The sequence below is a fragment of the Pelophylax lessonae genome (genome assembly GCF_965119305.1).
Source record: "Pelophylax lessonae genome assembly, chromosome: 8".
Taxonomy (NCBI): domain Eukaryota; kingdom Metazoa; phylum Chordata; class Amphibia; order Anura; family Ranidae; genus Pelophylax; species Pelophylax lessonae.
The window spans coordinates 66,365,008-66,387,719 of NC_138775.1; the positions used below are offsets into that span (position 1 = coordinate 66,365,008).

General features: G+C 42.7%; 1 protein-coding gene across 4 annotated transcripts in view; it reads right to left on the reverse strand.

Moving 5' to 3' along the window:
- The window catches only part of CACNA2D3 (calcium voltage-gated channel auxiliary subunit alpha2delta 3), a 1,429,924-nt gene that overhangs the window by 62,471 nt on the left and 1,344,741 nt on the right, over positions 1 to 22,712 (reverse strand). For all 4 annotated transcript variants that reach the window (XM_082265096.1, XM_082265095.1, XM_082265094.1 and 1 more), the window contains 2 exons: positions 6,974 to 7,049; positions 4,052 to 4,104 (listed from right to left, as the gene is read on the reverse strand). In XM_082265096.1, coding sequence (XP_082121222.1) covers positions 4,052 to 4,104; positions 6,974 to 7,049 — 129 coding nt within the window. The remainder of the gene's footprint in view (positions 1 to 4,051; positions 4,105 to 6,973; positions 7,050 to 22,712) is intronic.

Below are 22,712 nucleotides of genomic sequence, written 5' to 3' on the forward strand. Positions count from 1 at the left end.
TGTTTAAGGTGTGCTAAAAGGAAATAAAATAATGATGGATAAGAGGCCACTTTAGCACACATTAAGATGCCTAAAATACTATAGCAGCATACGAACCAGGGCCTATGTGTCTTATTCCAGAATTACCTTTATGCATTCTTGGGGATGTGTGGTCCACACCACAATAATAGCAAATTATTTTTACTGGGTGTCTTTTAATGTGCTTCTGTAATCTATATAAATATTACATAAATTGTACCTTCATACACATACAGTTAGGTCTATAATGTGTGAAGGGGTCGGCCCACCAAAAGTATTATTTAAAAAGGAGCGTTAGGCTCCCCGCCAAAATTTAAAAGTCAGCAGGTACAAAAACTGTAGCTACTGACTTTTAATATAAGGGAACGTATCTGTCCAGGGATCCAGCGATGTCCACACCCAAGCCAATTCTTCAATCTTAACTAAGGAAAACCATCAGCCGCGCTGTGCTTTCTGAATGGTCCCGCAGTCTTCTGGGACCTGTGAAGTGTCCCAGTAGGCTGCAAGAGGAAGGAGGAGGGGGCCAAACTTCCGCTCAGATGGCCATGGTGATCTGATGGAAGTGGGAGCGGGTACCAGTCAAAACTAGGTGCCCATTCTCCCCCCCCCCCCCTCAGCAAAACAAGTGCCAAATGTGGCAGTGGAGGGGGGCAGGATGCAAAAAGGCTGAACTTTTGTGTGAAGTTCCACTTTAATTACAGGTTGAACACTGGTAAGTATAACTCCTGAGGGCTTTACCATCACTAGCTCCCTGATATAGCTCTGTTCCCTTAAAAATCTAGGATTTTGTTTGTTCATGTTAAACTTGTGATGTTCTCACTCCTTCTATTGCATATTCTATAATATACAATATGTGTAAAATGTAACAGGGAGACTGGGATCTCTTTGTAATGGGAGGTATGTAAATTTGGAAACAAGCTGTAAAGGTGCCCATTTAGCGTTCCTTTAAAGCCCACCCCTTGGCCATGGTATACTTACCTTTACCGCATTCCTCTGCCAATCTGTTCTTCTGTGTGGGGCACTACAAAAGTACACCCGGTGTTCTAGGTTTTTGGGATCATATGATTTTCTCCCATGGTTCAGTGGTGGGGCCTTGAGTGGCCAATCGCCAGGCCTTAACACTGTCACAAATGGGAGAAGTGACATAATGAACCTTGACACCCTCAAGCCCTGAAACCATCCAACACAACATTTACACTGGAGCACAGGGAAATTGAGTATAAGTAAGATGGTTGTGACCTTTAAAGCATGTGTGAACCCTTAGATTGTAAAACAACCCATTCAGTTTTAAATAGAATACAGCTGTGTTTATTCTGTTCTTAGGTGCATAAGGAGCTCAGAGATCTGGGGTAAGGACTGGGGGGGGGGCATGTCAGCAAGAGGCTGGCCACTGGAGTACAGGCAGGCTGTGCTCCCAAGTATAACGCAAAGGAGAAAACTGACCATGCTGGGATGGATGTGCTTCATGGTCAGTTTGAAATAGGATAGTAGTAGGACTGGTTACCAGGTAAGATTAATAATAGCATGCAAAGGGAAGCCACGGCTTCCAAAGCAAGCAAAATCCTTCCTTGTATTAAAAGAGGTAAGAACTGCAGAGAGAAAGATATAATTTTCGTCCATGTACAAATCATTGGTAAGAAGGATATAGATAGAGGAACTGGATAAAGTGGGGAGAAGGACAACCAAACTGAGAGGCATGGAGGAACTCAGCTATGAGGAATGATTAGCTGAATGGAGTTTATTCTCTCTTGAGAAGAGGAGATTAACGGGGGATATGATCAACATGTATAAATACATACAGTAAGTGGTCCATACAGTAAACTTGATTTTGAGTTATTCACTTTAAGATCATCACAGAGGGCAAGGGGGCACACTTTATGTTTGAAGGAAAATAAATATAATCTCCAAATGCAGAAAGGCTTCTTCATAGTAAGAGCTGGGAAAATGTGGAATCTACCTCTAGAGCTGGTTCTGGCCAGGTCAGTAGAATGGTTTAAAAAAAGGCCTGGATTCTTTCCTAAATGAAAATAATATAGCTGGATACTATAATTTATAGGTAAAGTTAATTCAGGGAATATCTGATTTGTGTGTGTGTGTTTTTTTTCTGGTTGGTTGGACTTGTGTCTTTTATTAACCAGATTAACTATGTAACTATGTATTTCAGACAAAAGAAACAATGCAAAGAGAGCACATTACTTTTAATTACAAGTACATGGTACAACAGACACGTATATAAGCAATATCAAATCTTGTGGTAACAAACACTTTAAAGAGACTCTGTCATTTTGCCCTAAGTGATTCTTGAACAATGTTAATATTGAAGTGTGAGCCTCCACACTTGTACTCTTCCTTTCATCCTATCAAGAATTAATAATTTATTGAATGGCAAATCATTTTTTTTTCCCCAGCAGGAGCAAATTGGACCAAACTTTATAAGAGTTTTGCCTTCCTCTGGAAGTATAGGTATAGTATAGGTTGCCCTTAGTATACTAAGTTGCCCTTAGTATAGGTTGCCCCTACAACTTATTTTTAGACATGAACTCGGTAGGCCTGGCATTTTCTTTTTTTGGGAATTCTACCACTGGACTTATGTTCTTTGTATAATAGATCAGTGCTATAGAAATATATAGTAAATAACGTTGCCGGTGATCTAGTTTATTTAGGATACCATGTCCTTGATTGCTATTTACAACACCACAATTAGATTTTTCTTTCATATACTTTGATATTGGAATTTCTGGAGCACATTTGTAATAGAGAATAGAACAGAATAGAAATAGATTATTTGATATTTTCAATCAATCAGAAGTCAGTTTCTATTTTCCAGGGCAGTCAGAAAATCAAATAATCTAGTTCAGCCATTCTCAACCAGGGTTCCGTGGAACACTAAGGTTCCTCAAGACTTTGCTATGTATTCCTTGAGCTATTGTTGATTAACCTTCCATATACTGGTGCCTGTATAGTTCTGAGGACGTTGCCACTTGGCAGAGCCAGCTGTGGTACACCAATGATCTTTTTTAACAGTCTGTAAATTGGCATTCTGAACATCACTGTAAAAGGGGCATTCTTTACATTGGCCACCGATGCTGTAAATGGTAAATGTAATGGTGTAAACAGTGCTTTAAGTGGCCCAAAAGAGGTGCCGGTACTCTATTATAGCCTATAAATTTTATCCCCACATCAGGGTCCCCACAAAGCACCCCCCCCCCTGGCCTGGGCTGGGACACCAGAGCAGGGGGACACACTGGTAGTGACTGGTCTGGCTCTGGAGTGGGAAATATTCTTGGGGGGGGGTAATTGAGGGTGCATATGTCAAAAATGAGTGTACTGGTATGCTAAGGTGCACGGAGAGGTGGCAGTATGCTCAAGAACAATATTTGGAAGTGGCGGTACTGAGTACCAGTGCATGCCGGCCCACTTAAAGCACAGGGTGTAAAAATATTAATAAAAATGTATCTAGTTGGTTGAAAAGGTTGAACCATTTGATTTTAAAGGATAACATGGATTGACCAATGTGCCTTGACATAAGTTTGTCTAACAGTGTACATGAACAACATGCTAAGAGCCTCTTTCACCTGACAAAAATGGAACTCATGCTCCTTATTTTGAAAAAAAAAAAAAAAACTAGGTGTTTTGGGAGTTATGGGATCATATATCACATTATATGGACTGTGTAATTGGAAACAGGGAAATGATCTGCCGACATCTCACTAACACCTGACAGCTTGTCCTAAGCCTGACATGAGCATCTGAGGAACTATTTCACAGAACATGAAATCACCAAGCAACACAATGACTCATCGAGATGTTTGATGTATTCAAGGGGGCCCACCCAGACAGCAGACGTCCATTACCCACCACACAAATGAAACCACAATAACAGCAGTTCCTCCAATCTGTCCACTGCAGACATACACATCCAGCGATGCACTTGAATTCTACATTGGTGGTGATTTAATAATGAGTGTGATGTACTAAACAAGGTTACAACATGCAGAAAGGAAATACTTTGAGATGGTAAATGAACACTTACAGGATAAGCTCTGTCATTATCCATTTTGCTGCAGCAAAGAAGGCGTGGTAAGGCTGTGAATGAATTAGAAAAAAAATTAGGTTGACTTGAAGAGTTTCTCAATGTTGCTGTTTGAAGTATTGATAGAAGGAAAAATCAAACCTCTAAATAAAGGTTGGTGTTCCCTTCAGGAGTCTTTTGGGGTTTAATTTATTTAGGTTATGGTATAGCTAATTGTAGTTATTCAAATTCAACTGGACATGATCTAAAATAGAATGGTGTTTCACCACTTATTCAAGTGGTTTCTTAAGTTCAAATGAGTATCAGGAATGTTCCCAACACTATTTATAACAAAGGAAGATGTCTGGATGAGTGGAAATGTCTTCAACATTACAAAACAAACCCTTCTGACTTTTATTAACTACTACTGATGTAGCGTCCCTACAAGAGATGATCCCTTACCTCTGCTACCAGACTTGCTATAATTGAAGAGAATGCACCTTTGAAAAATTAGGCTGGTTATCAAGATCACCGTTGCTTGTTGATAAGCCAGTGAAATGGGCTGTCCACTGAATGAACTGCCAGGAGGAAACTAAACACTCATGGCCAAAAAATTCTGCATTTAGCTTCTGCACAGTTTGATTCATCCTCCTCCAGTAAATAACTAGCAGAACTGCACCGTCTGTGGTTGCATAATTTGCTTGACCTCTGTGTGTTTAGCAAAACCTGAATAAAAAATGAAGTTGAAATCCTATTGCCAGTCTATTGCTTTTTTCCCCTTATTCGTTTTTTTTTAATTGTAGGATAGTGCAATTTGTTAACTTAGGCAGGCCATAGATGGTGCAAAATTCTTTCCTGAAACCACGAGCAGTGGTGACAAGAATAACCCTCCTGACAAGCTATCATCTGCTCCCTGCGGTGAGGGGGGCGGTGTTGTGTTTGGCAGTGAAAGTCTTCATCCACCTCTAGAAGACAGTGATTATTGCTAGTGACTATTCCAACCCTAGCGATAATCGCAAGTGAATCCAGCAGGCTGGTTGTACCCAAATTGATTGCTCAATCAACTTGGTACATTCAGCCTGCCCACACATGGTTCGAATCTCGGACAGTTTCTACTGAACTGGCCAAGAATTTAACTCTCTATGGCTGGCCTAACTCTAAACATAGTTTAATTTACCTTTTTTTCAGCTTGTGTGTACAGGCTCTTGATTTGTCCACTGTACCCCATGGTGCTAGCCATCAGTTTTCAGTATTCAATGGACTGTTGGCATAGACACAATGGGCTTGACTTAAAGTGGAGTTCCACCCTAAATTTATACTTACCTCCATCTTCTCGCTCCGGGTCACCTGAAAAACAAATGGATAATCGCATTTTTTTTTTTTTACTTACCTCGTAGAGAAGAAAATATACTTACCTTACTTCCTTCTTCCTCCCCTCGGCGGCCACGGCCCGTCGTCACTTCCTGGCTTTGCAATGATTCCTGGGAGCTGAACGTCATCTCTCCCAGGAATCATTGCGCCTGCACTGGCCCCGACGTCAGTTCCGGGGCGCGCGCATCATTCCCTTCTAAACAGCTTCTGGGCATGCCCAGAAGCTGTGGAGGGATGACGCGCGCGCACCGGAAGTGACGGCGGGGCCGGTGCAGTGCATCGTGGGACCGAAGAAGACGGAAGAGGACGCAGAAGAGGATCGCGCTGGCTTCAAGCTGCCCACACCTGAGATGGCAGCGCTGGACAATACTTTTTCAAGGTAAGTATTTGTCCTAAAAGGTAAGTGCAACCCGGGACAGATCAGAGGCTAGCCATTGTGGAATGTACTAGCCCTGACTGTCCTGGGGGTATTTTTATTAAAAAAACTATTCCCAGGGTGGAACTCCGCTTTAATAAGACTGGAGAGTACATAATCACATGCAGCTCTGCAAAGTAAACAATCAGCATTCAGATTCTTTTTTTTGTTGTCAAAGCTTAATTGAAAAAGGTGAAGTTAGCAGTTGATTGCCTACCCTGCACAGATATACCAGATTTTGAACTCTCCAGTTTTAGTAAATCAACCCCAATAAGCCTCATGAAAGGAAGGAGGGAAAAATGGCTGGGAGGGCAGATGAGCACTTGCCCCTGGGCCAGTGCTAATAAAATACGTATGTTGGGCTGGTGGCCTTTAATTGAACATACTACACCATTCAGACATTGATCAGCATAGAACATGAAGTCAGTGACAAATTGAGAGCATTATATAGCTGTATCTTCCCCCTCAAGGCCTGCAATCGCAAAATCTTCCAGTACCATATTCCCTCTTGTGGCTCTGAGATGTCATGTGACCAAATGCCCAGAGCTGCTAAGGAAACTGATACTGCAAGATGCGAAAGGGTATGTCAGAATCAAGTATGTAATTAAACCTTTATGAAAAACCCATTATCACGCCCACCAATCACTGCATGGCCAATTTTAGGTGGTAAACTTTCTGTAGCCCACAGAAGTCTGTTTCTACCGTAAAAGACTAGTTGTTTGTACTTGCCCCCCCCCCCCCCCAAAGGCCAAATGTTCCCAGTCCTCGGCTATCCTCAAGAATAATGGCTTCTAAAGGAGTAACCACTCTTGTTGCTCATAAGATCCAATTAGACAAAGACATGACATGTTTCCAGGATTGCATGGGAGACATTGTTATACATGAGGTCTAAAGTGATTTTAACATCAACATCTCAGTTTGTGAAAATGTGTTTTTCTCATGGCATGAGAATTGGGATTTTAATAGTTTCTAATTTGTATAAAATAAGCCAACCTGTTATTATATAAAAAAAACATCCTAGTTATATTTTAATTAACACATTTGTCAAAACTGTTAAAAAAAACAACTCAGTTCCATAGTGCAAAGTGATCAGTTCTTCTGATATTACATATTGCCAACATTCAAAAACAATTTTACATAAAATCTGAAATACTTACATCCAATAAACTGTGGGCACTGTCACTGCTTTCCTTATTTGTTCTGCACATGGCTTGGTAGTCATATAGGGTTATTCTAAATAAAGAGGTACACAAATATTATATAGATTAACTAGCAGATAACAATTTATATTATACATATATATATATATTTATCAATCACCGGTGGTTGTATACTGTCCTAGGGCAGGACATATAAATAATTTTTATGACATTCATATTTTGTACAATTCATATTTTTTGTCTATTATGCCTTGGATTATAGTGCAATTTAAGCCAACACTCTTAAATTGGGCATAGCAGGGCAGGTTTAAAAACCTCTATTACATTTGAATTACTGTCTGTTCCTCTACTGGAAAGATTCCCTGGTGGCTGTTGTTGGGACACAAATTAAATAGAAATCAGCCCAATGGGAACACAGGCAGTAATTGAAATTAGACAGAGTTTCCTATTCTTCCCGACTCCTTTCAAATCTAGAAAGTTTAAGTAGGAATTAATTGGACCTTCTGACTTAATGCATATATCAAGGTAAAATGAAAAGATGAACAAACTCCAAATATTCAGGCCACCTTTCCAAACCTCACTCCACACCACGGCCATTATAGTCTGTGCTGCCAGTATAGTGATATGTACACGGTACATCCCAATACACAGCCCAGGAGTGATTATCAATCATAAGACTCAAAATGGCAGGCGCTCATTGGTCAATGTGACCACATGACTACACTGACCATTAAAACATGCTTCTTTCTGTTAGGACACCTTGCTGGAAAAAGAAGCTTCAGAAGAGCTTCTCGTTGGTCAGCTTGCCATTGCAAGCATTATAAAGGATCTCACTCCAGGACTGTGTATTGTGGTGTATGGTGCAGGGGCGTAACTACAGGGGTTGCAGGAGTTGCAACCGGGCCCCATGCTCCAGGGGGCCTGTGAGGCTCCCCTGTACACCTAAATAGGGGGGGGGTGGCGGGGGCAGCATGTAGAGAAATTACTGTCCTCCACTTTCCTCCTGTAGCTAAAGGAGGAAAATGGAGGAGATTGGTTCCTCTGTAAGCTGCCCCCCACCACTCCTCCTATCCAGTTCACTTGTGTTCTGCTGTCTCTGGGCCCCTGTGTGCTCCCCTGGCCCCCCCCCCCCCCCACTGTGCTTCCTCCCCTCTCCTGCTGGCTGCTGCAGGGGATGTGTCACAATAGAGAACCAGGAAGGGGTCGGGAAATATGTAATTTACCAGCTCCTTCCTTTTCTGAATGGACAGAGACATAGTCAGTGACATTGTAAAAAAAACAAAATAAGATGATAAAAAAAATAATACAATTAAAATACCAAAAAAAAAACCTACTGACACCAGTGGGTGAACTTACAGGATTGCAAAGGTTACACTTGCGACCAGGCCCTGGCATTCCACCACCGTGGAGGCCCCAAAACGGCAGGAAGGGGGCCCACTGCAGAACTTGTGAAAGGGTCCTGCTGCGGGACCGTAGTAAAGGGCCTGCAACGAGAGTAAAGGGCCCCAGGATCAGTGGGAAGAGCCCCAGGCTTGAAGGGAACAGCCCCGGCCAGGGGTCCCGGGGGGACCTTCATGGTTTCTTGCACCGGGGCCCTGAAGGTTCTAGTTAGGCCTCTGGTATGGTGTACAGACTATTACACCAGAGGAACAGGACATCACTGTGTGCAGTGAGGCTGGGAAGGGTGGCCTTAATATTTGGAGTTCGACCACCTTTTGCTTTTAAAAAAATGGTAAATTTACTCTTTAAGTGCATGCATGTTACTTAATGTGTACATGTAACACGGGTATTTAATAATTCTCAGAGATCACAGCACTTATTTTCATTTCTCATCAGAAGGACAGAACCATCTTTTTTAGACATTATCCAGGGTCAGCATTAGTAATGGGCCTAACGTTTGAGTTGAACGTAAGTTCGACTTGAACATCGAGTGTTCTTATGTTCCCAAAACACACGAACAAATGAGGCCCTTGGCTGGAAGTTTGCCCACCGATAAGCACCCCATAATGCACTGTGCGATTGCAGTGCATTAAGTGCTTGTGATTGGCCAAAGCATGCACCTGACCTGTATGCTTCAGCCAACCACAGTACAATGTCCTGTCAGAGCCATGATTGGCTAAATCCACGCCCCACACTATATAAGGCTGCTTACATGGAAACCATGTGTAGTTTGTTAGGAGTGGAGATTAGGCAGGGTAGTTAGTGGAGTGTGCTTTAATGTTTAATGCAGTCAATGCAGTGTAGTATAGGGCTGATTCATGTTGTGTTACACAGTGTAGTGCAGTCAGTGTAGTGCTGTGCTGATTCATCTTGTGTAACACAGTGAATGGCAGTCAGTTTAGTGTAATACTGTGCTGATTCTTGTATAACACAGTGTGGTGCAGCAGCACTAATTTTATTTAGGGCATAATTGCTGTCCCCCCTTTTGTGTCGTAGGCGCTATTCCTTCTGAGTCAGCAGTGTTTTTTTTTTATTTTGAATCCTGTTTGTGGCACAACAGCATGAATAATATTTAGGGCATAATTGCTGTCCCGCTTTCTGTATCACAGGTGCTATTCCTTCTGCATCAGCAGGGATTTTTTTTTGTGGCGCAGCAACACTCCTTTTATTTAGGGCATAATTGCTTTCCCCTCTTTTGCACCGCAGGTGCTATTCCTTTTGCATCATCAGGGGATTTCATTTTTTTTGCTTTATTACATTTTTCTTTATTAAAAAAAAAAACTATAATAAAACAGTTTATAGTGCACCAAGCACAAAAGTATTGCACCCAAGCACACTATTTCCATTCCACTTTCTATAGTAAAAAGTTATACAAATCCCCCTAAAAATCCCAATCATGTCCAAAAAGCCAACAAGGAGAAGCAGACGCTCACAGGCCACTATAAGAGGGCGAGCAGCCTCTGTGTCCACAGTGAAAAGTGTCGGTCGCGGACATGGTGCATCCTCTGTAGGTGGGGAATGCTTGCCCTTTTCTTCCCGGTGCTGGCCGTGTTATTGGGCCACAACATGTAGAAGAGTTGGTGGGGTGGATAACTAAGCCTTCCTCATCCTCCTCATCCTCTGTCACCCAGGCTCATACTAGTTTGCCTTCCTCCGCAGCTGCCAAAGCGGCCTATTCCACAGGCTCTTCGTCCATAGCTACTCCTTTCTGTAGCCTCACCATCATGCATGGAGGAGTAACCTTGAATTTTTCAATCATAGTGTCAGTTACATGATGCTGGAGGATGCGCAGCAATTTGAATGCTCAGATATTGGTTCCCAGGTTGAGGAAGGGAATAACATGAGCCTAGAGAGAGGGGGTGACAATGACGGACAAGAAACTAGCAGTCATGTTCCCCCAGCTGCAGCATACGGCCAAGTTTGCTCCAGTAAGGAGGAGGGAGGGGATAATGAGGTCACTGACCATACTCGGGTTCCTGAGAGAATAGAGGAGGAAAGTGAGGAGGAGGTACAACTCCAATGAGGCAGGATATCCTCCAGGGGCCGGCTTAAGGGCAGCCACCCTATTGCATCACACCAGGGAGCTCTACAGGTGCAGGGCACTGCTAACTCCCCACTGACTTCCAAAAGTTCATCAGTGTGGGCTTTTTTCAACACATGTGCAGCAGACCCCAGCGGCATGTGCAGCAGACAGATCAAGCGTGGCCAGAACACAAGCAGCTTGGGCACCACGTGCTTGACACAACATATGACGACCTGCCATGCAGTCCGTTGGCAACAGCACCTGAAAGACCCACATCATAATAAAAAGCAGACTTCTCCTTGCTTCATATCTGGGATCCCTACCCCTACTACATCTCAAGTCCTCTCAAAAACCTGCACTAAGAGGGATGATGGTATAGCAATGGGTGCCACAGGTACTTGCACCCAATCTGCTAGCAGTACACCACCTGTTGATTTGACCAGCAGGCAAATTTTGCTACCCCAGTTGCTGAACCGTAAAAAAAAAAAAAAAAAATACTATCCCAGCCATCCACATGCCCAGTGTCTAAATGCTAGCTTAGCTGAATTGCTAGCACTACAACTGCTGCCTTTTCATCTGGTAGACTCTGCCCCCTTTCGTGAATTTGCGAAATGTGCTGTACCCCAGTGGAAGGTTCCAAGAATACATTTCTTTTCACGTAAGGCCATTCCAGGTCTGTACCATCATGTGGAAGGCAACGTTGTGGCCTTGTTGGTCAGCAGGAAGGTTCATATTACTGTTGACTCATGGTCCAGCAGGCATGGTCAGGGACATTACATTTCCTTTATTACGCACTGGGTAACTCTGCTGGCAGCTGGGAAGGATGCAGAATAGGGTTCAGTGATGGAGCATGTTCCGCCACCATGCCTCCAAAACATTGGTGGTGATTCTGTAACATCTGTCTGCTCCACCCCCTCCTCTGCTTCCTCTTTGGCCTTTTCTGTTGAATTGTCCTCTGAACCAGCAGTGCTTCCTAAGCGTTCAAGGGGCTATGCAAGAGGTCAGGCTAAAAGATGTCATGCTGTGCTTCAGTCGGTCTGTCTAGGGGACAGGAGCCACACAGGGGCAGAGTTTCTGCCAGGTCTGCAGGGGCAGGCTCAGAGGTGGTTGACGCCACGGCAGGTTGAGCCAGGAATGGTTGTATGCAACAATGGCACCAACCTTCTCTCCCTCCGACAGGGACACTTGACACATGTTCCATGCTTGGTGCATGTCCTGAATTTGGTGGTGCAGCATTTCTTGAACAGGTATCTGGGCTTACAAGATCTTCTGAGGCAGGCCAGAAAAGTCTGTGGCCATTTCCGGCAGTCCTACAATGCAAGTGCTCGGCTGGCTGACATTCAACGGGAATTGAAACTGCCCAACAACTGCCTCATTTGTGACATGCCCACCAGGTGGAACTCAACATTGGCAATGCTGCAGCAGCTCCACATGCAGCAGAGGGCAATCAATGAGTACCTGTGTGAGTATGATACAAGGTACAAGGAAAGGCTCAGGGGAGCTTGGCTTCTTTTTGCCACGCCAATGGCTGCTGATAAAGGATGCATGCACTATCCTGTCACCATTTGAGGAGGCCACAAGGATGGTGAGCCGCGACGATACATGCATCAGTGACACTGTTCCTCTAGTCTTCCTGCTAGAGCACATGCTTTGTGAAATCATGGACAGGGCATTTGAGGCAGAACAGTGGGAGGAAGAGGGGGACTTCCTTTCTTCACAAGGCCCCCTTTATGGAGATAACATTCCTGCAGGGCCACAAAACACACAGGACCAAGAGAAGGTAGAGGAGGAGGATTGTGGCAGCATGGATGTAGAGAATAACATACAGCAGTCTTCAAGTGATGGTTGTCATTCCCCAGAAACCCCAGGAGATGTGCCTGGCTGGGGAGAGGTTGCTCCTGACAATGTCATCCTTAGTGACCCAGAGGACTTAGAATCTCATGCCTCTTCAAACTTATGCTGCATGGGCTCCCTGATGCTGCAAAGCCTGCGAAAGGACCAGAGGATTTGTGGTATCAAGGAGAGGGATCATTACTGGATGGCAACCCTTCCTAATCCACGTTACAAGGGTAAAGTTGCAGAGCTCATCCTGCCTTCGCAGAGGGAGCAGAGGATGAAACATCTTGAGGACGTCTTGAAGAAAAATTTGTGTGACACCTTTCCAGGCACTGGGAGGTTACCATTTCCTAGACAACATGTTTCTGAGGCTTTATTTGGTCGAAGGAGGAGCAGTGGAGAAGGCTTACCGATGCATTTAAACAATTTTTTAGTCCTCACAGCCCAGGGCTTTTAGATTTAAGCAACCATCGGCAGCGTCTGAAGCATATGGTGCAGGATTATCTAGAGGCAAGAGCAGACTTGGAGACCTTTCCAACTGAGCATCCACTGGGATGGACCACTGGCCAGAACTTGCTCAATATGCAATTGAGCTACCAGCCTGTACTGCTTCCAGCGTGCTTCCTGAATGAACATTCAGTGCTGCTGGAGGTCTTGTGATGGATAAAAGAGTGTGTCTGTCCACAGACTTCGTTGACCGGCTGACATTTATCAAAATGAATCAGTCCTGGATCAACTGTAGCTATCAAGCCCCTGATGCTGATGTAACTGATTGAATTTGCTAGGGATCTGGGATCCCTTGAAGACTGCCTATGCTGCCTATCCTATTCCTGAATCTTGATTATGCTACCTTCCAACAATGTTTTTGGTTTACGGCACCACCAAGACCCAAGGTCAAATTTTTCTACACCTGTATCACAGGTGCATGTCATTTCAATTTTTGTTTCTAATTTTTAACAGCAGGGCCCGTTCCTGTGCCCGGCAAGAGTAACTGTGAGGGGTTACAGTGTTTAGGCACCACCAACACCCATGGCCCAATTTTTCTGCACCTGTATGATAAGTACATGTAATTTCAATTTTTGTGTCTAATTTCTAACAGCAGGGTAACTGTGAGAGATTACAGTGTGCAGGCACTACTAGGGATGGTTGAACGATTTGGGCTGAGCATAAGTTTGGCCTAACCATCGCCCATTCAGGTACTTGCATAACACCTGAACTTTCTCGGCACTTAGCGGGAGAGCTGAATTAAAAAAAATAATTGTAAACAGAAAGTGTAAATTTAAAAAATGGGGTAAAAACAGCTTTGTGGACCCTTTTTTTTTTAAATGTTGGTGTTTTTTTTTTCATTTTTTTTTAAATCTGAATTGCCGGGAGCCGACAAAACATTACAGCTGCGAGGAAGTTTAAATTACATTTTTTTTCCTTTAGAAATGTCAGTATTGCTGCACCAAGATCTATACATTGTACAAATGCGCCACTTTACAGGCACGATATATAAAGGAATTTTTCATTTTTATTGTTTCACTGATCCTGTAAAAACAATCATTTTAAAAAAAATTTTTTTTGCATTGATGCATGTACCCCAGGGCAGTACCCAGACCCCCATACACTTTTTATGGCAATAACTTATAAGCCTTTAAAATGAGGACTTTTGATTTTTCATGTTCGTATCCCATAGACTTTAATAGAGTTTGCATGTTTGCTAAAACATTTCCCCTGTTCGAGATGTTCGTGTGCGAACCAAACAGGTGGGGTGTTCGGCCCATCCCTAGTCAGCATCAACTTTCTGGACTGAGATGATGGCTCAGAGATGACAAAATACTGGTGTCTGTGCAGCTGCTTGCTACAAAACTGTAATGTTGCAGACTGATCACTTAAGCCCCGTACACACGTACCGATTGTCGGCCGAACGATCGGCCGTCTTTTGTCCAGTGCTGTCGTGTTGGTTGAAAAGTGCTCAAGACTGCACACAAATTTTGTTGGCCAACAACAACCAACTTCAGAAGTGATGTCATGTGATGGTTAACTTTCCGTGTGTTTTTTTTTTCTCTGAGCATGCCCAGTCTTGCTCATCTGGCTTTTGTCGGCCGAAATCTGTACTGACTGACGAATAATAGGCCGTTCTGGTGTTGGCCAACAAAAATTTTATAGCATGCAGACCAGATTTTGTTCGGGCAAAAAGTCGCAGTCGGTTGTCGGAAGCATCATACTAACAAGCCGACAATCCGCCGATCGGACGTTGGCCGAATATTTACGGCCGACAATCGGGACGTGTGTACGGGCCTTAAGGAAGAAGAGACTGAGGAAATTCTCCCTCCTGCCTGCAGCTGACCTATTATATCATCTCAGCCTAGAAAATGTAGCTTGATAAATCCAAAACCAAAAATGTTTGCTGGTTGCTGAAGTGGTGTCATACTGATCCAGTGGCTTCAAACATGTGAGTCACTACATGGATGAAAGTAGTATTAAACCCAAAACTAAAAATGTAATATTATGCAGCTTATCAATCATTGGATGTGGTGGCTGCATTCATTTTTATTTTTTTTTTAGTCTTTTTTCCCTCTGTTTTTACCTGGTGATCCTGACGGTAACATACTTCCTGTATTAGAGAGCCCCCATTCCGGATGAAGGAGCACAGGGGGCACCTTTAGGCAACAGCATTGTCAGTCTGGGGGGAAGGGAGGGTTAGATGTACTAGCAGATTTAAATAAAAATTGAAGCCAAATTCCAGCCCGCACTGTAGTTACATAAACAATTATAGCAACAACTGTTTTCCTTTTGGGATAAAGGTTTATATAAAAGCTGACCATTGTAAATACCCCCTGTTGGTGGTAAATGTTTTTTCTCAGCATGGTAACTGCTACATTTGCAGGAGACATACTGGCCAGATTATCATGTGAAAATAGAGGAAAGAAAGCCTAAGGGTCCTTTCACATGAATGATCCGATCAGATCCGCCTGTCAGTTTTTTAACCTCTTTACCACTAGCCACTGTGCTGGTACTGCGGCACAGTGGCTCGTTATCGTCTAGCGACGTAGACCTACGTCGCTAAACTCCTCCCCCTGTAGGCGGCGCTCGCGCGCCGCCGGAGGCGCGCTCCCGCTGTTTTCATCCACAGCGGGAGTCAGGCCAGGGGAGGAGCGGCGGAAATCGCCGCTGCTCTGCCCCTATCGTCGGGGAATCCAGTTTGGAGATCCGCCCGCCTGTGTAAACAGAGCGGGCGGATCTCCTAAGGGACAGGGAGTGACAGATCGGAGTGTTCAGCATAGCTGAACATCCGATCTGTCCCTGGCTCACTCAGTCACCTCCCCCCACACACGTTAGTAAGCACCAGGCATACATTAACCCCTCCCTCTCCAATAAAATTAACCCCTTCCCTGCCAGTGTAATTTTTACAGTAACAGTGCATATATATATATAGCACTGATTACTGCAGTAATGTCACTGGTACCCCCAAAAGTGTCAAAAATGTCAGTCAAGGGTCCGATCTGTCCACCGCAATGTCGCAGTCCCGCAAAAAAAAAAATCGCAGATCACCGCCATTACTCGTTAAAAAAAAACACCAAAAATGACAGAAATCTTTCCCTTAGATAGTAAACGCAATAACTTTTGCACAAACCAATCAAAATACGCTTATTGCGATTTTTTTTACCAAACATAGGTAGCAGAAAACAAATTGGCCAAAAATTTTAAAAAAATTGGTTTTTACATCTTTTTTGGGGGGAATTTCATATAAAAAAATGTTAAAAATATTGTTATTTTTTCAAAATAAACATTCTTTTTTTGTTTATAGCGCAAAAAGTAAAAATTGCACAGGTGATCAAATACCACCAAAAGAAAGCTCTGTTTGTGGGAAAAAAAGGACGTAAATTTCGTTTGGGTACGGCGTCGCACGACCGCAAAATTGTCAGTTAAATTCGCACACCGCCGAATTGCAAAAAGTGGCCCAGACATAAGACAGCAAAATGCTCTAGTGGTAAAGTGGTTAAGCGGATCTGATCGGATCCTCCATGCATCCCTATGGAGCAGCGGATGTCAGCGGAGACATGTCCGCTGACACCCGGTGCCATCCGCATTGGATCCTGTTTGTGAAATCCGGACAGATGGAAACCTTATTTTCCATCAGTCCAGGGGATCGGATGAGAGCGGACAGGCGATCCGCTCTCATCCGATTCCCCCATAGAGATGCATGGGGCTCTGACACCTCCCTCTCCGCACACAGAGTGGAGAGGGAGCTGCCACCTGCCTGCTCAGCGGGGATCAGTGTATTGATCCCCTGCTGAGCAGCAAGGAGTCCGCCTACGGAGGCGGACCGTGTGAAAGGAGCCTTAAAAAGAAAACATATGCAGCCATCACATCTAGGAATTGGTAGGCTGCAATATAATAAATGTTTGCTTTTGGGTTTCATACGGCTTTGATGATACTGTGGCTGTATATTGTGATATGTCAGGAATTTATTCGTGCACAGTTGCAGTATTTTCTGACTGCTTTCCCATCTTCTCTTGGAAGCATACTGAATGCAATTTATTAGACAGGCACCTAAGAGCAGTCTAATAACACGGAAGATTGTGACAGAATAATAATGCATAATGTTACATTTTTCATCACTGAAGTAGTTAAACACAAATTATTTCAGGAAACAATTACATCAGTTCCTTTTATCAACATGAAATAGCTGTAAAGTGTTATTTTTTTAAACTACCTTGATGTCATTTTATTTTTTTAAGGCATGCTTTGCGGCTACCTGTATCCCTTCCTGCTGATTATAGTAGAGGAACATTGTAATTGTCTGTTTTCTTTCAGAACTAAATTTAAAACCATTAAAGGGGGCAGGCCACGTCTGATGCTGTACCCTCCAGCTTTTTAAAATTGGCAAACTTTTTTTTTTACCTCTGCTACAGATACCATGCCTGGGGCGTAATGACATATCCAACATCTTATTTTAATCACTGCGCAGAGACTCGTGATATGTCATTACCATCGTTGTACTAAAGCAGCTTGTTTTAAAGGTTTTGCAGGACTGAAAGTTTGGCTTTCTGTTTTCATCTATCAATAATTTTTGGAGACTGCTTTTGTAACTGTAAAAAGAACTTAAATTAGAACTATAGGCAAAACTTTTTCTTTTTTTTTCTATTTGGACATAGGAAGCAAGGGTTACAACCCCTGTCAGTATTTTTTTTTGCCATCTGCGTCCCATTGGGATATTTACCTTCACTTCCTGTCCCATAGCCAAACAGGAAGTGAGATAAAATACCTGCAAATTAACCACTTCACTTCGGAAGGTTTTATGCCCTAATGACCAGCCCATTTTTTGCGATACGGCACTGCGTTGCTTTAACTGACAATTGCGCGGTCGTGTGACGCTGTACCCCAAAAAAAAAATCTTCAAAAAAAAATATTTTTTTCCCACAAATAGAGCTTTCTTTTGGTGCTATTTGATCACCTCTGTGGGTTTTATTTTTTGCGATATAAACCAAGAAAAAACAACAATTTTGAAAGAAAAAAAAACAATATTTTTTACTTTCTGCTATAAAACATTCCCAAATAAAAAAATAAATAAAAAATTAAATGTTTTCATCAATTTAGGCCAATATGTATTCTGCTACATATTTTGGTAAAATAAATTCTAATAAGCTTATATTGGTTTGCGCAAAAGTTATACCGTCCACAAACTATTGGATGCATTTATGGACTTTTTTTTTTTTAACTAGTAATGCCAATGATCAGCATTTTTTAGCGGGACTGCGACATTGCAGTGGACAAATCTGACACTGACAATTTTGGGGACCATTGACACCAATACAGTGATCAGTGCTAAAAATATGCTCTGTTACCATATAAATTACACTGGCAGGAAAGGGATTAACACTAGGGGTGATCAAGGGGATGAGTGTGCTCCTAGGGAATGCTTTCCAACTGTAGGGGGAGTGGATTTACTAGAGGAAAAGTGAGATCAGTGTTTCAGCTTAGCTGAAACACAAGATCTCTGTCTTCCTTTTAACAGAACAGTGGTCTGCCTTGTGTACATAGGCAGACTGGCATCCGCCGGACATGCTGATTGGCTCCCGCTGTGTTCAATCACAGCGGAAGTGGAGCTCTTGTGGCTCACGCGCCCCCTAAAACCCGTGCACAAAATCACGTACATGTACACGATTTTGTGCAGCCTGGCTGCCCTGCCGCAGTATACATGCAGTGGGCGTTCCGGAAGTGGTTAGGGGAATTCCTTGGGGACCCCCAGATCACCAGAAGTAGTGTCCCTATTGGAAGATTTTCCATCTTACTTTTCTGGGGACAACCTTTTCACTTTTGATGATATTGGTAAACAGGACAAATAGAGACAGTGAATCTCTCTAACAGGGGGCACAGACAACAATTAAAACCTAATATATATTTATCTCTACTCCCTGGTTGTGGGTAGGGATGCACTGATATGATACTGGTATCGGTATCGGTGCCGATACCAGGCATTTGAGCCAGTACCAGTTGCCCAAATGCTCTCGATACTGAAACCGATACTTCCAGATCAATGGACGTCCTCGTAGGTTGCCCAGACAGTACTGCCTCCATAGTGGAGCACTTCTGCCCCGCTCCTGGCATCGGCCGGCAGTGACGAGCCCTGATGGCAGCTCTCATTTCTGGACGTGCCAGCCATTTCTGACTCTATTTATCAAACTGGCATCCATTTGGCTCACCGCCCACCCCCAGGAGCTCCAGAGTAAGAGGCAGCCCTTCATTCCACCAGGCTCAGCAGAGTAAACTACAGAACCCGTGAGTCACAGTGCCTCACTGGCACACTACCATCTCCCTGCATGGACTTGTCATCGATTTACCTAATGTAATCAGTCTGTTAAGTTTTCCAATAAATGATTGCTTCTTTAAACTTCTAATCTGTGTCTACCTACTTACTAGAACAGCACTCCCTCTGCTGAATTTTGTGAGTTTCGAACTGCCCACTAGATGGCGCTTCTATACACACACACAGAAATTACATGCGATTCTTTGCAGTGCAATTTGCTCCAATTTTTTTAGTATTGATGCAAATAGCACCGCAAAGTATCGGTATTCGGTATCAGCGAGTTCCTGACCGAAAGTATAGGGTACTTGTACGCGCTGATAAAAAATATGGTATCGGTGAAACCCTAGTTGTGGGGGACCGCAGAGAGTTAACTGCAGGAAAACACACTAAACGGTGGACCTAGAGAATAAAAAAAAAAAAAGCAGATTTGAAAAACACCCAATCAACCTAAAATATACTTTAACAATGTGCTTCTATTCCTAAACTCACCAGAGTTGTATAAAGTACTCGAAACCCATACTTGAGTAAAAGTACAAGTGCTCGATCAAAAAGTGACTTGAGTAGAAGTGGAAGTGCTCGATCAAAAAGTGACTTGAGTAGAAGTACTAAAGTATTCAACATTTTTTTGTACTTAAGTATTGCAAGTAGCTTTTTTAAAAATTTTGCTACTCAAGTACTGAAAGTAAAAGTACCAGTAGTTTTAAAAAAGAAAATTGCTACTCAAGTACTGAAAGTAAAAGTACAAGTACTGTGTTATGTAGTTATTAAAGAAAGAAGTCAAAAGTTTGAACATCATATGGTTTTTTTTATTTCAAAGGCAGCTTTTATTTATGCATACAGTAGCATTTATTTTCGTATGCGCTGATAATACACATGTTTTGAGCTTCATGAAACCTGCCATCTACTGTTCTGGCAGTGGTAATTTTTATAATAGTAATGAGTAACTATGCAGCAAAAAAAAAAAAAAAATATTGGAGTAGAAGTATTGAAATCATCGAAAAAATGTAGTGAAGTAAAAGTGGAAGTAGGAGAAAAAAATTCTACTCCAGGAAAGTACAGATACCGCCTTTCTGTACTTAAGTACAGTAGTAAAGTAGTTCTACTTAGTTACTATACATCTCTGAAACTCACCAACATCTACCAAAACTTGAAATATCAGCCACTCTTATGGATAAGTAATATTATGTAACCATTTCATAGTTACCGTAATTGCGAAGCTCAAACTCATAGATTGACAGCCTCAATCTTGGTGTCAGTTCCACCTTAAAACCTTTTACTTTAAGTCTATAAAATGTTTTGTGAAAGTCCCTTCTACAAGATATTTAAAGAATCCTTCTAGGTTTGAACTGACACATTGTAGAATAAAAGGCATACCCCCCCCTGGAAAATATTTTATTGCTGAGATCACTGGTGCAAAGACGGCACCTTTATTGCTTTGCATTTACTGTACAAAACATTGTTTACACTGTACATTGTGTGAAATCTTAAATGCCTTTTGACAGGGGAAGAGGAAATGTGAGTAATTACCAGACTACAAAGTCTTTCCCTGCTTTTGATGTGCCATTATGTTAGGAGTCTGGACGTGCCACATGGATATAATATTTGCAGTGTTTGAATTAATTTTTAGCTGGTGATATCTGTACTGAAATATTAGATGAAAGGTGGATTATGGATACTGTATATAATTTATATAATTTGTAGCTGTATACACTTTTGTAGCTGGCATAATAAGAGTGTTTATTTCTTTGCACATTGGTGGAATCTCCAATAAATATAGACGAGCATTAGGACTATCTAATAGTGATAAAAAAATATATGTATAAAGTAGCATAACAAAGCAAATCTAAGTTTAGCTGCTTCTTGGAAACTCTGATTGGTTACTATTGTCTAGCAGCAAGACTGAAGGTTTGTGGTGGTAGGGGGCTTCCAGGCCTCCAAAACACAGGCCGGGCCACATTTATGACCAGTGTGCACCTTCTTGCTAAACCACAAATCAATTAGTCATAAACCCTAGGTTCTTGGGGGGGGGGGGGGGGTTGTTCCTGAATGCTTATTTACCTTGTCACTATCTGCTTCTTGCTTTTTTTTATTTATTTTTTTTATTTTACAATAATGAGTGCTAGTGCCTCATGACCAACTCATCTTTACTTATGCCTCGTTTCCACTGAGCGGATCGGTTCGGGTCGGTTCGGTACGGTACGCTAATTTGAGTGTTTCCATTATGAAAGTGGCCCATACAATCGAACCAAACCGCACCATTCCTGGTCCTGCTTCAGATGTAGGGCCATAGGAAATGGTACGGTACGGTTAGGGCAGAGCTACTGGCGTCACACGATAGAGTCCACTGAATGGCGGACAGGAAACCTTCAATGCTCACGTCAAATGAAAGAGCAAAACAAACACGTCATTTGGTGTAAACCCCGCATGGTCCCCGGTGGCCCGACTTGCAGTGGAAACGCTCACCTGAATAGACCGGACCATTCTAACCCTTCCAAACTGTACCGACCCAAACCGTTCCGCTCAGTGGAAACGAGGCATTAGTGACCAGGAGATTTTCTTTCAGGTTTAGTGGGGCTGGCTTCACCACTCTTAAGGAGCTCCCTTGCAGTTTGTTGAGTTCTGCTTTGCCTGGCCCTTTGATTTTGATATGTTTGGTTTAAAAGCCTACTAAGACTTTACTCTCTTGCCAACCTAGCTCTCATGGTCATACAGGGACACATACAGTAGGTCTGCACCCCACAGCATAGCTGCAGTCTCTATAGAGGAACATCAAAAATACATTAGAAAATTTCTGTGAACAAGACCAGTCTTTGTCAAATCTGGTAGAGGAATTATGTGTGGGTATGGACACCAGTGGCAAGTCCATAAGCAGATTTAAAAAAAAAAAAAAAGCAGTAGCGTACAGTAATCTCTATTCCTTTAGCTTAATGAATAAGCGAAGCTCAACTGACTTCCATCATTTAAACATGTGACAGGCTATTGCTTATGCCTCTGGTCCTGATATTATCTTACACCTCTAAGACTAAGAACTGAGTGATCAAAGACCACTGTGTTCTCATTCTTCAGTGTGCAGAGAATCCCAGACTCTCTGCTCTGCTCCTCCAGCGCTCACTGGAGCAATAGGCTATGCAGGGGGCAGGAGCAGCTTTTGCCTTCTTTGGCTGAACACGGGAGAAATAGGACCACAAGAGCTTTGGTCCTACTTTTCCTTTAAAATCAAACTCAAAAAATACATCATGCCTGCATAGGAGCTGCAGTCCCTGAGGATCATAGTGAAATTTGATGGACAAGCACTTGTTTTCTGAGAGTTGCAGACTACTGAGCTAGTTATATTCTATTTTCTGCTTTAAGAAGCACTGTATATGTTTTGCACTGTGTAAAACAAAGATTTCAATTCTGATAAAGAGATGTAGAAGACAAGCATTGGCAGACACACATCTCCTTTGCATCTCTAAAAAAACAATGGAAAGCAGTGTCATGGACAGCTGCCAAGCAATGACACTTTAAGAAGAGCAGTGTAAACCCTAAAACCAGAAAAAGTAGAAGATGCAATGCAATGTTCCCTTTAAAAATGCCATTTGTCACCATTACTATTGGGACAGATATTGCTATGATGTCAACACAAACTCTACATGCAAACA